At 55.1% G+C, this 16214-nt stretch overlaps 2 protein-coding genes across 12 annotated transcripts in view; one reads left to right on the top strand and one right to left on the bottom strand.

The window, feature by feature from the left end:
- Positions 1-16214, top strand: part of LOC124246310 (basic proline-rich protein-like) — a 66050-nt gene that overhangs the window by 4125 nt on the left and 45711 nt on the right. Inside the window, exon 2 of one of the 5 annotated variants that reach the window (XM_046674321.1) lies at positions 9916-14078. The exons of the other annotated variants lie outside the window; for them this stretch is intronic. Coding sequence (XP_046530277.1) covers positions 9916-10013 — 98 coding nt within the window. The 3' untranslated portion in view covers positions 10014-14078. Of the gene's footprint in view, positions 1-9915; positions 14079-16214 lie in introns of those variants that run through there. 5 annotated transcript variants of the gene reach the window in all.
- BCAS3 (BCAS3 microtubule associated cell migration factor) overlaps positions 2818-16214 on the bottom strand; it is a 570105-nt gene continuing 556708 nt past the window's right edge. For 2 of the 7 annotated variants that reach the window (XM_046674308.1, XM_046674310.1), the window contains 2 exons: positions 7096-7186; positions 2818-3618 (listed from right to left, as the gene is read on the bottom strand). In XM_046674308.1, coding sequence (XP_046530264.1) covers positions 3582-3618; positions 7096-7186 — 128 coding nt within the window. In that variant the 3' untranslated portion in view covers positions 2818-3581. Of the gene's footprint in view, positions 3619-7095; positions 7187-15908; positions 15975-16214 lie in introns of all 7 variants that reach the window. The other 5 variants (XM_046674304.1, XM_046674306.1, XM_046674307.1 and 2 more) reach the window with 3 other exon arrangements.

The following is a 16214-nucleotide window of genomic DNA, read 5'->3' as shown; positions in this document are numbered from 1 at the left end:
CTTTTGACCTGCAGCTTCCTCTTTGCCTGCTTCAGCCTTGTTGCTCCTCTCATCAGGGCGTGCTCCCCTCCCCCTACTCTACAGATGAGGACCCTGAAGCCCAGAGGTGCAGTAATTCACCCGAGGCCACACAGCTACACAGCTACCCGTGGCAGAGCTGGGATGGGACCCTAGGACCTGCAAAGAGAGCAAGGCTGAATCCACTCCTTAGAGGCGGTGATGTCATTGATGTCCCACTAGCTACCCCTGCTCATACAGCAGGGCAATAATGAGACTCCAGGGCCCCAGCCCATGGCTGGGCTCTGCTTTGAATACAAGACATACAAGGTGCTCTCTCCCTTTGCCCCTAGAGTTTCCAGTTCTAGGTCTGCAGGAGGGGGCTGCCTTCTCAGTTACACAGGAGCAAGGGAGCAGCTTCAGAGTCAGGGAGGGGCTGGAGCTGGAAACTCTTAGGGGTAGGGGATGGGAGTGAGTGGGATCAGAGTCCTTGATTGTGTGGGGGCACAGGCCAGGGAGGTCAGCACAGAATCGGGGCCTCAAATGGAACTGGCCAGGGCATGTGAGGCAGCAAGGTGGGTGCAGACAGGGGTCAGCAGATTAGCTGTGTGACTTTGTAACCTTGGGCAAAGCCCTGGCCTTCTCTGGAACTCAGGCTTCTCACCTGCAAAATGAGGTCCGAACAGTGCTCTCCTAGGTACCTTCTACTTTAGATTCTCTGATCTGTGAAAATCAGAAACATGAGCACTGAGAAACCATTTCCAGTCCCTGACTGGCAGCTGCCTGCGCTGGCCTCTGCTTGCCTCCAGAGGAGCTGACACCAGTGTTTGACAGAGTGCCTGTGCCTTGGGACCACTGGGCCTTTTCTCAAATCAATCCCTTCCTCCTTGAGCTGTGCCCTCCCTTCTTGAGCTGCCACCCCAGCTCTTATCAGCCTCTTCGCAGGCCATGAAGATATTTTTTCCTCTGTTAAACTGAGAGTCCATAGTACCTTGGTGCTATGAGAATCAGAGAGGTCAGATGGCTTCCTCAAGGTACCCTGTCAGGTCACAATTAGATACATGTTTTGATGGCCTCCTGGGTGATGCCATCATGGCGGGCTGCTCGGGCTGCTGGGGGTGAGGCAGAGATTGCCGGGGTGTTATCTCTAGAGGATAGGAGGCTGGCTGCTCCAGGGCCACTGGGCAGTAAGGTCTCCCACCCTGTGGCCCAGCTCTCACTTCCAGCTGATTACAGGCTGTGGCAGGGCCCGTAACCTTCCCAATTAGCTGGGGGCCAGGCCCAGGGCCTCTCTGATAACCCGCGCTCCAGTGGCAGCCGCCATGGGGCCAGCTTATCTGGCCTCTCTTATCCTCCCCCTTCCCCCACATACTCAAAGAGTTGTCCTGGCTGCGAGCAGATGAGTAACGAGATTGTCCTGCAAGCTCAGCCTGCGAGTCCAGCCCTCACCCATCACTTTCCCTGACTGGAGGAGGCCACAGCTGTTTTGCACCCCCTGGAGGGAAAGGGCTGAGCCAGGGAGGACTCCTGACTCTAAGCTGCCAGCCGGTTCCCTGCATGGTTGGAGAAAGGTCCTGGCTCTCCATCTTTGCCCCATCCATGTGCCCTAGTGTGGGTTCAGAGGGGCTCACCTTTCTTAGAGCTCTGAATCCATCCCCAGGAGCCAGGTCATGGGCACTGTGTATAGGCAGCCTGGTGGCACTCCCTTCCCTGTCCCTTTTTGACTGAAACTGCTCTGGCTGCAGGTAGGGGCTGTGCTGGGCACATCAATGTCTCCAATTCAGCCAAAATGGAGAAAAGTTGTTGCTCATCCCACAGCCCCCACTGGCTGTGCCCAGGACCCCTTATGTTCCCAGCATGCCTCACTCTGGCATGTGACTTTTTACCCTGCAGGTTTCCAGGCAGGAGGGTCTGGCTTTAGCCACCCTATGCGGGGCCATCTACTCAGCCTACAGAGCCTAATGTGATTCAGGTCTCCCTTCTCCCAACATGCCCAATTGATTGGGTGGAGAGAACTGAAGATTAAATCTCTTCTCTCTCATGTGCCAGGTTCGATGGGTGCACGTGAAGGGGGCAGGTGCCCCAGGAGCTGCCCCAGCTCCAGCTGGACGGGTGGATGGGAAGTTCTGCTTGTTTGTGAATGCAAGTCTTCCGCAGCTGTTACATTAAACTTCACCCCAAACCACACCTGGCTCAGTGGTTTCCTTCAATCGTCCCAGGCCTCCCCTAGGGCTCAGGGAAGGGGGATACGGCTAGCATTAGTCTCCTTCCTACTCAACACTCATTTTTGCTCCCCCTGCTCCTGTCTCCTTCCTTCCATTCACTTTAGGTCCAGAATTGGGAGGAGGGTAGGGAACAAAATCAGGAACTTGTCATCCAAGGTTCCAGCCAGGATTCATGAGAGACCCACCTTCACCTGATCACGCTTCCACCTTCTGAGTTTGAAGAAAGAGGCAGTTACAAGGTGCCTGTCCCAAAGAGAAGGCCAGAGTCTTCAGCAGGCTTTTGTCCCACAGTAGCCCACCAGCACATGCCAAGGACTTGACTGGCCCTGACTGCCACAGCCAGGGAGAGTCCAGGCCTGTGGCGCCCCCAGAACTCACTGGCTCTGGTAACAGGCAAGAAGGTTGGAGAATGGATTTAAATCAGGCCCCACCCAAATTCCAGAGCAAACATTCTCCTTCTACCCCCTCACTGACTCCCCCCTCAGCTGCACGTGTCGGGGCACGCGGTGGTGGGAGCAGGGACACATGGTCAGGCCCACAGGACTCTGCTCAGTGCTTGGAAAGGACCCTGACCCCAGCAACTCAGGGATGGACACCAATCGCAGCGTGATTTATTGGACAAGACGTGCACTTTTTGACAGGGCCTCAGTAACCACAGTTTCCTTCACTGAACAGCACAGAACCAGGGTAAAGGGCTTACAGACAAGAAAGACAAATCCTTCCCAGGAGCCAAAGGGGAAAGAGAAGAGGAAGGGGGGCTTCTCCTTCCCTCCTCCTTCCCTCATGCTCTGGGCCTCAGTTCACTCCATGCTGGAGGGAGGCTGGCCAAGGGAAGCTGGGCCATGTGCCCCACAGCCAGGAGTGGGCTGGGGCTGTCCACTCAGGGTCAAAATGCCCAGCCAGGCCATCCACACTCTCCTCACCCAGGACCCCTGTGGGTGTGGTTAGAAAATACAAAAGCGGATCCAATGCAGGACATAATGTGCAAACGGAGGAGGGGACGGAGCTTCTGCAGAGTCTCTCTCAGCCACAGCCCTGCTGATGGGGGGCAGAGTTCAGAGTGCGCCGAGGTGCTTTGGAGAAGGGTCTCTTCTCAATCCAGGGAGGGTGGGTGGCTGTTGTCACTAAGCTTGGGGAAGACGGTGGTGAAAGAGGAGCAGAGACTGAAGTGGAGGACCAGAGGGGGGCTTCTCCCCCTCCCTCCAGCAGGTGAGTGGGCCAGCCAATCAGAAGCAGGTTGCTGGTACCTATGGGAAGCCGGTAGGGAAGAGGCTGAGGGGCTGACTCTCATTGGTGGGCAGCGGAGATCTGTAGCCATCAAAATTTCTTGGGATGCTGCCGCTGGTGGAACCTGAGCTGTTACTCAGAGTCTCGATGCTTCCCTCTCGCTGTAGTTCTGTAAGACAGAGGAGATGGCCAGGCCTGGTCAGAGTGCGTTCTGGGGAGTAGGGGCACACCCTGGGCCAAGCTGCCTTCCTTGAGGCACCAATCTGGGTCCATTTACATCCTTCTGCAGGGGGATCCCCACGTGCTCCCCAGATGGGCCAGGTGGCAGCTCGGGTCACAGGGAGGCTCAGCCAAAGGGAGACGCTCCCTTTGCTGGCAGGCTCCAGTTGTTCCCTCATTGTGGGAACACCTTAAGGCCCGAAGTATGGCCACCCTGATGATTTGTCTGGATCACACTATCATACGTGGGGCACATGCCCACATCTGCACACATTCTTGTGCTCAGTCAGCATGCTCCCCCAACTCCACAAGTGGCTGCTGTCCTGGATTTACAGGTCAGGCAGGAGGGGAGGAGCCAGGACACAGGGAGGGCCTCAGCTTCCCTGCCTGAACTGTCCCTACCTCTCCTCCCCTGCCTCACCTGCCCTGCAGCTTCGACCCTGGCTTAGCCACTCACTTGCTCACTCACTCTCACCCACACAATCCACCTGCTGGCCAGGCCCCGGTTCATCTTTGGCACCTCCTGGAAAGTGTCCTGTTTCTCTGCAGGAGGGAATGCCTGGTTTGAGTGGGGCCTATTCCAAAGGAGAGGAGGTCCCTGCTTGCCTAGAGTGCCTCCTTTCTCCCTTCCTCTTAGCCTCCAAGTCTCCTAGAGGCCCCCCAGAACGTACATGCTCAGAGTCAACCTGGGAAGCAGGCAGGGAGGCTCCCACTCTCTCCTTCACCCCTTCCCTGGCCCCGGCACAGCCATGCTGCCATCTTGGATACAGCACCTGGCCCCATCTCATGCAGCTGTAGGCATCTTACTTAATTGCCCACCATCTCTTGACCCAAGGCAGTCACTAGGGTAGGTGGGTTGGGAATAGACTTCCTTGCATGCTGAATGCAGGGACGAAGGAATTACTTCTTAGTTTTTGAAATGGCCAGTTACTATCCCCTTTCAGTCCCTCATAGTGGGCTCAGAGATGTGGGCACACAAATCCCAGGGCAGACTTTAGGAGTCTGCCCCAAGCCAAGATGTGGTGACCTGCAACCTCTCCTTCTCCAAGTCCTCCTGCCTGGAACTCAGGGGGTCTTGCCTGTCCGCCTCAGGAGCTCAGGACCTCACAGCAGTCATTTGAAACAACAAGGTGTGCTCGAATGTTACACTTCTCTGGTCTGGCTTGAGACCTTTATCTCCAGCCTGCACCGGCTCCCAGGCTCCCTGCCACCATACACATGCAGCACAGCTGGCTTTGGTTAGGGAATGGATCATGGCCTTTAATCCCGGGCTGGCCATCACCAGCCAGCCAGGGACTAACCACTGACCCTCACTCCCTGTAGGTCACCCCCAAAGCACTGAGGCTGCCCAGTAGCAGCAGCCACAGAATGGATTGGGGGAGTCTGTGCTGTGTGTGGATTGGGAGAAGGCACCTGGGCCCAGGCATGAGGGGCCCTCAGGCTGCACCAGCTATGTCTGGGGACTGAGCCCAGGCTGAAAGGACACTGGAATCTCTCAGCAGCGAGGAGACAGTGGAAGGAGAGGGCTGTGAACACAAGCTGCCGGCCTGACGATGGCCCCTGATCTCCAAGACACATGGGCTGCCCTGTCGGGTCTGACCCTGGGATAAGTCAAGAGTTATCTAAATATGGACAGAAAACAAGGTTGTGGCATGGGCTCTCTTCTTCCCGCTCATTCTTCAGTCTCAGCCTAATTTGAGAGTACAGGCCGTTGCGCCAAGAGTGGGAGAGGATGGGAAAGCAAAGAATAGACCCTGCGATTTCTATACAGAAGCTCCAGACTCCAAGAAAGCTCCTTCAATTCCCTTCTTTCCTCACAAGCCAGCCAAGGAGGTTGTGGGAAATCTCTGAGGTCCCACTGGCTTCCAGAGAGGCCCTTGCCCTCATGCATGGCCGTCCTGGCACTAGGGGGCGCTGACAGCAGGGCCAGGAGGGCAGGAAAGAGGAGCATTGGCAGGAGCAAGAAAAGCAGGGGCTTCCTTAAGATCTGGACACCAGGCCCAAGGAAGAAAGCCCCAGATGAAGGAGCAGGAAAGGCCACTAGTTTAGGGAAGGCTGGCTCCTTTCCAGAGCTGGGGGACAGGCCCAACCTTCTTGATGCAAAGTGCAAACACATCCTTAGTGCCAAGGAAGCTGAGGAGACCGGAGCCCGGGACCAAGCGTGGCAGCCCCACTGCCCCTCGGCACAGGCCCACAGCAACCCCCTCATCAGCCCCAGCGACCCCACCCCATGAGTCTGAGTGGATGCACCTCATCCCATCATGCGACAATGCAGGGACAATTGCTAAAGGGAAGATGAGTTTGCTGCTCTTGGGGGCCAGGTATAGCCTGAGCTGCCCCACTCCTACTTTTTCTTCACCAGTTAGGCCCGAGGTAAGATGGGAATGGCAGGCTTCTCCCTTGCCCCCGTAGCCCAGGATGACTAGGCCCTGCTGAGTTTATCTCCCCTACACCTCCCCCAGCCTCTTCCTCTCCATTTCCACTGCCACTGCCTGGTTAGGCCTGCCCTTCCTGCCTGGATAATTTTAAGAGCTTCCTACAGGTCTCCTGACCTCCAGACCCCCCTCTCCGATCCATGCCCCTACCAAAGCCAGAGTGGTCTGTCTACAGCACAAACCTCATCTTGCTTTTCCTCTGCTTAAAAACCGTCACTGACTCCTAATGGTCCTCAGGATAAGGTCTAAACGCCTCAATACTATGAAGTGGCCTTCAGTGACCTGCCCCTCTGACCCCATCTCACTAATGTCACCTGATATTGAACCAAAGTAATGAACTTGTGCAGTCTTTGGATCTCTCCAGGCTGCTTCAGGCCTCTGGGCTGGGCTCATGCAATTCCCTCTGAATGAAAAGCCCTTCCCAGGCTCTCTCAGCCCCCGGAATGCCTGCTCATCTTCCAAAGCTTAGCACGAGTGTCCACTCCTCCGTGAGCCCATCCTGCCACCCTGGTCAGGCCCTGCTGTGCCCTGTACTGATTCCCGCCCCTGGCCCTCTAACACTGTGTACTGTCTGCTCACACGTGTGTCCCCATCCATCCATCCCCTCCATCCCGGTGGAGAGTCCCTCAGGGGCCAGCGTTGTGCCTTATCTCTGTATCCCTAGTGCCAAGCACAGAGTCTGGAAAACAGCGGGTGCTCAAAAGCTATTCCCTGAATGAATGAATGAGTGAAGGAATGAATGATGTGGTAAGGGGAGATGGGGCTTCTTCCTCAGCACGGACTACTAGTAAAAGAACCAGGGGCCTAGCTGGTCCTGGACACTTTTCTACATGCCTTCTGTCAAAGCCCTTCTCTCCTCTCCTCACTGAGACAGAACCATGAGCGTGTATAGAAATGGAAGTGGAGGAGGGGTGCACACACATTCCCCCCTTCGAGTCACCCCAGCCGCCCAGCCCTAGGAGCAAGCGGCAAATGGAAATGGGTGGCCTTACCTTCCTCCATCCCGAACACACGCTTTGTTACTGTTGGGTTGCTCACGGACGCTGGGCTGTTGGCATTGTTTTTTTTTTCCTTTTTTTTTCCCTTTTGAAAAGAAAAGCATTGAGGAATCTTTTTGGAAAAGATATGGACAATGATTGAGAAGTACACTGATCTCCGCAAGCAGGTGGAGAGGGCATAGGAGGTGTGGAGGCGTCACACTGGGGGGCGGGGCAAGCTTGCAGCAAAATTCTGCAGCCAAGGACAGTGACATGCGTGTGTAGGGGGGTGGGGACCAATCAGTCTTGGGGGTTCTAGAGATGGAACTGTTGTGACAGAGCCGAGACCCTCTTCAGCGTGGGGGTGGGGGGGAGAGGGGCCGCACACAGAGCATGGCGAGCAGCTACGGGAAGGGGGGAGAAGGGGCCTCTGGCCCATGCAGTGCCGGATGGCGCCCCATGCAGGTGGGTTGCTGGGAGAGGGCGCGGAGACACAACAGGCTGTAGAGTTTTCAGGGATGCCTCCAGATGTTTTGATTCAGTGGCCCAGCTTCTGGCTGTCCGCCTCCTCCCCCACACCCAAGACCCCAGGTCTGGGCAGTCTCCTGTAGCTGAGGGGGACTTGTGGGGAACGTCCACCAGCAACCTGCCAGGGCTGCAGGAGAGCGAGCCGGGGGCTCTGTGGTGGGGACTAAGAAAGCCTCCCTAGCAGCGCCCCGTAGGATAAGTATATAGATTCTGGCCGGTGGGGAAAAGCTAGCACTAGCAGAGGCTGTTCTCCAGGCCTCAAAGCAAGATGGGGAATGAGGAGGAGCTCCCACATCAGTGGCTGGACTCAGACAAGATAATCTCATTGTGACCTCACATTCTCCAGTGACTCTGGCAGCCTGGGAGGTGGATGCTGGTCTCCCCATCTTGCAAATCGCAAAATCAAGAAAGAGTAGGAAGCCACTGGCCCTGGGTATGTAGTCCCCCTGAGACAGAACTGGTGCTGGTGCAGGCCCCAGGATGGAGATGTCGACAACTCCAGCATCAAGACCAGCTCCCAAAACCCACCACTGGCTGTGTCCACCCATTCCTGCTGGCTCTTGTTGGAAAATGGGCCTGGTACCCACAGATGCCCCTCTATGCCAGGTGCCGGGATGGGCAAGCCACAGGGACTTGGAATGAGCAAGAACTGAAAGGGAGGAGCCCCAGTTCTCATGAAATAAGTGCAGGAAAGAGAAAGCTCAATCCTCCTGTTGCCCCCACTCTATATGGAGGCTTACAAAATTCAAAGGTGTCAGAGGGGGCAGCAAGGTGGCTGACCTTGTTAGGGAGAAGCAACTCTGGTTACCTGGGCATGTACACCAAGGGAGACCCAGCTCCCAGGGAGGAGGTAGGAGCATGGCTGCCCACAGATAACACCCCACTCCTGGGCTGGGCCTTGCAGAATGAGGGAGCTTCTCTGTGGTAGTTCACTCCTCCACCACCCCTGCCCCCTCATCCCACAGCGGGATACTATGGCTCCTTTGCAAAGGTGGAGCAGCAGAGATTGGCTCCTGGGAGCTGTGGGTGGGTGCTGATGAGCAGTTCAGGGCTCCACCTGGGGGAGAGGCCGAGGATGGAGGCAGACCAGGACTCTCTCACACAGCGCCAGAGATGGCATTGGGGGCAGGGCATGAGGATGCCCCTCTCTGTGGCCTTTCCTTCTGGAGTGCTGGTTCCCAAGGCTGCTTCACCTTCAAGGTTCTCCCCGGGGCTGTCCTCTCCCCTGGGTACAGACCCTACTTTCCCTTGAGGCCACCCTATGCCTGGTAAGGCAGAGACTTCTGAGGACAGACTGGGCAGAGGCCTCTTTCCATATATCAGTCACTTTACTAAGTGCCATGGTCTCGGTTCCCCCATTCCTTGGGGAGGGGCTGAAATGCTGATGACACAGGGGCTAAGGAGCCTTGGAGAGAGCTGGGGAAGCCCAGGTGGGCAAGGGACCTCAGCAGAGGGTCAGGAGTGAAGTCCTACTTTGGGCTTGACCTTCTCCAGGCCTCTTCTAGGCTGGATGGCAGTGGGGGCAGATGGCCAATTAGAGACACTGAGGGACGCCCATAAGGCTTCTCGGGGGAGGGGGGGCACTGGGGAGATCCCAAGTCTCAGGATTCAGAGGAGGGCCGTTTCTGGGACGTAGCAGGGTCGATGAGGGCAGTGATATGTGTGTGTGTGTTTGGAAAGAGGATGCCTGGGACCCCTGGTTCAGCCTCCAGGAAGCCCTGGCACTTCCCCCACCACAAATCTACGCCCGGCCCTGCCGGTGCTCAGAGGCTCCAGCCAGCCCTGCTCCATACACTTAGAGCCTCATGATGCTGCTCATTAAAGGATTAACAGAGCACTTTTATTGGGCCCTGGCTGCAGCTGCACACCCCAGTCCCAAGCTAACCACTCAAGCAGCCTAGTGGGAGCAGGATTAGACCTCAGGGCCAGTCTTACCCTGCACCCACAGCCTGCTCACTTCTGGTAGTGAGAAGGGAGAATGCTCCCCCCAACCCCACCTGCAGCCTCCAGGACCTGAGACAGGGGAGGCAAGGGGTCTGCCCAGGTTGTGGGGGCAGTTCAGGGAAGCGGTTAAGAACCCAGGCCCCCTGCCACCTGGGAGACTTTGGGCAAGTTATTCAATAGCTCTGTGCCTCAGTTTCCTGCCATAAGGATAACAATGTCTGTTTCACAGCGTGGTTGTTAGAAATAAAGTAAGTAATGCATGTAGAGTGCATCACAGAGTGCTTAAAGCTTCCAGTCATCAAATGTGAGTTACTATTATTGGTGCAATTGTATTAGTGATTCTGACTATCTGTGGGACCTCAGGGTCCTTCTCCATCTTCCCTCCCCAGCAGGTGTCTCTGCCATCCAGGCCCCCACCAGCTCGCCCTCCACTGGAGCTTGGGAAGGATTCTTTTTTTTAATCAAGAAATGGCCCACGGAGGAAGATGGCAGATATGTGTTTACAGCTTTTCATTTCCCTCTTTGCCTCTTTGTAAATACCCTCTTCCAAGCTGGAAAATAAATTTCCAACCCTGTTGACATGCATCGATTTTTCCCTCTTGCATCTACCTCCCAGTCCCCCCCCCCCCCCCCATCAGCAGGGCCTGTGGTTAAGCCCCTGGCCTGCGATGGGCTCAGTGGTACCCCAGGGGAGTAGGTGGCTCCAGAGCACAGAACACACAGCCAAACTGCCCTATTTTGCCCAGTGCGTGGCTCAGGGGAGATCTGTAAACAGAAACAGCTCTAATCCCTTTCTGCCGTGACAGTTCTTGGCTGGAGAATGAGGTCGGTGGAGCAGGAAGTCATCTGACTGGGAGGTTAGGGTTTCAGCATCTTACCTGGACGGGATATATGGAGAGGAGACCAGGGGACCACAGGACTGCTGCAAGTTTAGCAAATGGATCCAAATGGGGTCTGCCCTGAGCAATCAACTTTATGAGCAAGGGGCATGCCAACAGGGCCTGGGACCAACAGGGCAAACTGAGAGAGAAGGGCTAAGGAGACGGGGGCTTGACTGCATCCTGCGGGGCTCAGCAGGATTGGCAGTTTCCTGCTGGAAATCAGAGAGACGGCCCAGAAGCCCACTAGGAGGTGGACACAGCTATGGGCTGCTTGTCTTATACCAGTCCTGGGCATGGAAACTACTGCTCTCTCCTGCAGAGTATGGCTGAGGGAAGCAGAGGTCTGTTCAGGGAAACAGAGATGGAGTTGGCTGAGAATGCTTCTAGAAACCCAGAGCCCTGTCAAAGGCCACACTCTGGGTGGGAGCCAGCCTCTACCCCAGGGCACTTTCCAGGAGGTTAAAAGGGCAGCAGTTAAAGGAGGCAGCCTGTAGGGAGGCCCTGCTAGTCTCCACACTCAGACACGCCCACCTTCCAGGCTGGGCTGCTCCCCTACACCTTCCCTCTTCCTGCCCCTCTCCGAGCTCCACACTTCAGTGGTGGCTCTTCTCACCCTCAGGCCCCTCCCTGAGGCTGCAGAGCTGGGTTGCAGAGATGCTAACAGACCAGGCATCCTCTTTGTCCAGCACAGAGGTCTATGGAGGATGGGGGCAGGGGGAGACTGAGAAGGGACCACCTTTTCCCTCTAGCAGGGATTTTTGTTCCCTTCCCAGGCATGCTTGTGGAAGGAAGGAGGGCAGCTTCTCGAAGCTGAGGGGCTGAGGATGAAAAGGCTCCTCTGCGGTCAGATAATAGGAATCCGGGTTGGGCCGATGGAATTCAGGAGTAGATGAGCAGCAGGGCTAACTCTGGCCTGGTTATCTCTGGGCTTAACACCTATGTCTGAGCACAGAGCCCTGGCCCACTGACGCCACACAACTGCTAGTGATCTTACCCCACACATGCAGCCTGGCATTCCTGAGAGCTCCAGCCGTCGGCCTGAGGCCCGCAGCCCCTGGGTAGGCATGTGCCTTCTTTCCTGGCTGGAGTCTCTTTCAACTCACAGGGCTCCCACAAATGTGCTTTGATCCTCCTAGCCCAGCTCTTGTTCCCGACCCCCACAGGTACTGAGACCCAGAATGTCACAGAATGAGACCAAGATCACATGGCCTACCCTGCCCTCCATTCCCCAGTTCCAAACATTGAGGATAAAGATCTGGTGCTCCTGGCTCAGGATACCACGAACTGCTTCCCTTGGCACTGGGGCCGTGCATGTGCCTAATAACCTCAGGGTTTGCAGGGGAGACCTAAGATCCAGGGAAGACCTCAGATCTTCCTCCAGACAGGGGCGTGATAACAGGAGATGAGTAGGCCGGAATGTTAGGGAAGGGAGAATAAAAGTAGAAAAGAGGTGGGGAGGGAGGGAGGCCTGAGGAATGAGGAGGACTCAGGACGGAGGGTCAGCATTCAAAAGGCCTCTCTTACCACATCCTCCACCCCCTCTCCCTGGAGCCGGCTGTGTGTGTGTGTGTGTGTGTGTGTGTCTGTGTGTGTGTGTTGGGGGGAAGCAGTGCATTTGAGTTCCAGGTGGAGCAGCTCACAGCCCAGCCCCAGATTCCTTCATAGCCTTTGAACAGCTGATGAGCAATGATGGGAGGTGGGGTCTTAGCCAGAAGGTGTGCTGGCTGGGGGCTGGAGCCTTTCCCCAAGTCCCTCCTGTAACGACCGTGACACGGCACTAATCCCAGGCAGAGAAAGACTGGAACCAGAAATGCTGCCACACCCTACTCACAGGAAGCCCACATTACCCAAGCCCTCCCAAGTCTTGGCTTCAAAGGAGAAGATCACAGGATCCCCCTCCCAGACCACCTCGACCAGCCCCCCATGTGCAGTGACCCTCTCAGTGCCACTCTATTAGTATAACTTTAAATCCTGACCAAGGCAGAGCATGTCCTGCCACAACACATTACGCATGGGGACAGCAAAGGCTGAGCTGACCTGGCTCACGTTTCCCTGGTTTTGAGGTATTTGATAAATCTGGCTGAAGCTATGCTTAAGATCAGCCCGACGTAGGAGCAGGCCTGAGCTGAAACTCCCTTGGCAAGAAGGAGGGCTCCTGGAGTAGGAGGCTGAGCTTCCTCCAGCCCCAGTTCTGCCCCAGACATGCCGAATGACCTGGACAAGTCACTTCACTTCTCATCTGCTTCATCATCTGTCAGGCAGGAGGGGAGGGGCTGCTCAGGCAACCTCACTGCAGGTGCGAGGCTCGAAAGAAAAAACGACGTGATGGGGCTTTAAGCAGCAGAACACACACCGAAGACGTGTGAGAGACCACTATTATTGCAGTGGGGTCCTGGTTAGAAAATCAGCGTTGCCATCGCTGGTGTTTCAGCAGGCTGAGGCCCCTGGAGAAGTGCTCCTCACCCAGGGGGCCTGAAATGCCCTCCTAGCTCCAGGTCCTCGGCACGACACTGAGGGCAGAGCCCCGGCAGATGCCATGTGAGGTCGACTCAGGGTCAGGCAGCACAGCGACATGTCTTTGGTGGTAGAGAATGCCCAGCCAGGTGCTGCAACGTGACTTCTTTGTGGGTGCATCTGCATGTGGGGTGGCTGCGGGTGCTCACGAGGGCCCCACAAACATGCCCACTAGGCATGGCTATGAGGAGGAGGCAGGGCTTGGAAATTCTCCCGCAGAGCCAGGTGTCTGGCAGCTGGCCTGGACCTGCCTATCTCCTAAAGTCCAGCCTCAAAACTCAGAAGACCCCACCAAGCGCCCAGGCGGGGTCTTCCCGAGCTGCCCTCCAGGGCCCCAAGACAGCACCGGGGCCTGCAGACACAGGAGAGACACTGCTCCTTGAACGCTGCTGGCCTGACGGGCTAGAACCACATCTGGTTCTTATTCAAATGTCCAAACGTAATTAAATTCTCTATGATGCAGCGGAAGAGTTTGGTAAGATGTGGCTTTCCCCCTTTTCCATCAAGGTTAAGAAATCACAGCCTCTCCTTCCACTGGCGGACCCACTCTCCCCAGTCACTGATCTGTGCTATTCTGCCAAGGCCAAAGCCCAGGCTCTGCTCTGTTTCCTAGAGCTGATGGGGCTGGGGCCAGAGTGGGAGCTGTGGAGTCCCCCTCCCCCACTGTCCCACTTACCCACCTGAGAGGATTAACAGCTGAGGCCAAAGCAGCAGGCTCGAGACTGAGCAAGTTGGTGCACTGAGGGCTGGGGGTGGGGAGGGGAGCAGCCCTGAGGACAGAGCTGCCACTCCCAGGCTCACCTCAGTGACACACCACTGTCCTCCTTCCACTGCCTAGATGTGAGGCGTCTTGTAATAGTCTGCCAAGGGATCTTTCCTTGTAGTTCCTCACAATAGGAAGCACTTCAGAGTTAGGATTCTAGAGTCTCTGGCCTGGCCCTACAGCCCCTCTGTGGGAAATGGAGCTTTCCAGAGTCAGGCCAGGGTGAGGCAATCCCTGCTGCACCTCTTACCTCTCACCTCGCACCCTCAGGACTGCTGCAAGGAGCACCCTGCCCCCCCGCCCTCCCTCATGCACGAAGGAGGGAGGCGTGAGAAACACTGGAGGAACGGAGAAGGCCAAGAGCAGCATATGAGCCCTCTCAAGGAATGCCCAGGACCCCCAAGTCTCACAGGCTTTGCTCACAGCCTTTTTGGCCTGTCAAGGCTCTGAACAGGTTAACGGGCAGTAGGGTCCAAGGTGCGGTCCTCAGAGAGGGAGGGGGCCCTGCTCAACAGAAAGGAGGCCCACAGACTCAAGGCCTCTGTGCCTCTCCTGGGCCTCCCGTTCAGGGCTACCCCAAATTCAAGCAGAACATCCCCTAGACGAGCTACTGCCCCTCCCAACTGAGTATCTTCCATTTACGGCTTCCTTTTACTTAGGGATTTATGACTTTCATGGTAATAGGTTCCATTCTACTTCCTCTATGCGTATTTTTCTAATCTTTGTGCTACAGGCTTTACAAGTTTCTTAATAAGTCAGAGTATTTTTTCTTTTGAAACAAATTGTCCTGCAAGTTAATGACTTACAGTGGGTGTGGATACTACCCAGAGAAAAATGGGGGCTGGGGAGAATCTTCTAGATTAAATAGAGCTATGTGGAGGTTCCTTCCAGACTCTTGGCCAGCTACTGTGCTAGAATCCCCCATGCTGCTCACCAACATCCCTACTGGAGAACTAGGACCACTTTCAGGTGCATATGGTGCTTCCATGCCAAAGAACGCTCACCCTGGGGACAGGCGCACACACACACACAAGTTGGTATGAACCAATCAACCCCAACATTGCTGACCCAGCTCTAAATAGGAATAATTTTGCATGTTTGTTTCCAAATGGTAAACATTAGTTTTGTAATGGGTTTAATTTAATTTCTTGGTGGCATTAGTGCCAAGGCCATGTGTCTGATGCCTTTAGATCAGTGAAGAAGGTTTTAAGGAAACTAACACAGTTCTTGGTCCAGTTGTCCTAAGCCAAGCCTAGCAAAGAGAATGGCAGTGGGGCCAAGGTCTCTGTTGCCCCCGTTAGGGTCCCAGCCTGTGCTCTTGCACCCACACTCCGTGGCTGGGAAAGAAGCACAAGTCTCAATTAATCGCCGCGGTGCCGCCTGTCCAGATGAAAAAACTGGGCGGATGCCGGGTTTGCCTTTGTGCTCTGTTCACAGACTGGCTGCTGGTGCCGGGGCTCTATTCATTATTCAATTCAGCCAGCTCAGACGAGCCTTTCCATTTGCTCCTCCAGGAGGAATAACAAATCTAGAAATGCAATTCCACTTTGGTGTATTAAGATATTGATTTGCCTGTCGAGTGGAAGTGCATTTGTTCTGTCAGCCCTCCTGAGGGTAGGAAGGGGTTAACCAAATGTTTATCACAAGGCTGGCTTCAGAGTTGAAAGTAATGTGATCAGTAATGAATTTTGTGTTACATTAGGTTGTATAAATGGACAGACAAGCGCAGACAACAAGTGGCCAGGAGTCGGGGCTAATCTAATGATGTAAAAATAGAGACAGCACCAATTATACTAGGGGCCAGCTCCAGGCTCCTGCAGGGACTGCAAATGAATAGGTACAAATCAAATTACTCACTAATAGACGCACTACAAGAGGGGCAGTCAATGGTAAATGCATTAGAGCCTAGTGACCTCTCTGCTCTGCACAGCAGAATCCGAAAATTTGACTTCCATCTTAAAAGTGGGGGGCAGGGAGGGAGGTTCTCAAAGAAACTCTTGTTGGGTGAAGAACAGCAACTACTCCCTGTCCCAAACCAGTCCGTTGCCAGAAGGTACCGCCTGCCTAAGATGACCTCTTGCCGTCACTCCAATGCCTACTGAAGCCTGAGCACCAGACAGAAGGGGGAAACCTCCTGAGGGACAAAAAGAGCAGCGGGACAAAGCCTTGCAGGAAGGCCAAGACAGGACGTTACATACCAACACACTTCACAGCCACGTGTCTCTCAGGGGTGATGGTGTTTACTGCTACGTCAAGGGCTGTGTCTGTATTGAAAATAAAATATTTCTTTAAAGAGGATCACAAGATGGACCTTTAAGAGAGCAGCAAGAACTGAGATCAAAGGTCGTAGATATCAAAATCTGGTTTGACCACTGAGAGCTTTGCAGGGGGTGTTCATGGTCTGCTCCAAGGCACAGCACATCTAGACTTTTACATATTTCTCACTAGCCTAAACTGGTATCATCCTTTCCTCTTTTCCTCCTCCCCAGTCCTGCCTACTAAAG

Source organism: Equus quagga, chromosome 11, assembly GCF_021613505.1.
Source record: "Equus quagga isolate Etosha38 chromosome 11, UCLA_HA_Equagga_1.0, whole genome shotgun sequence".
In the NCBI taxonomy this organism is placed as follows: Eukaryota; Metazoa; Chordata; class Mammalia; order Perissodactyla; family Equidae; genus Equus; species Equus quagga.
This window is presented reverse-complemented; position numbering and strand designations above follow the sequence as displayed.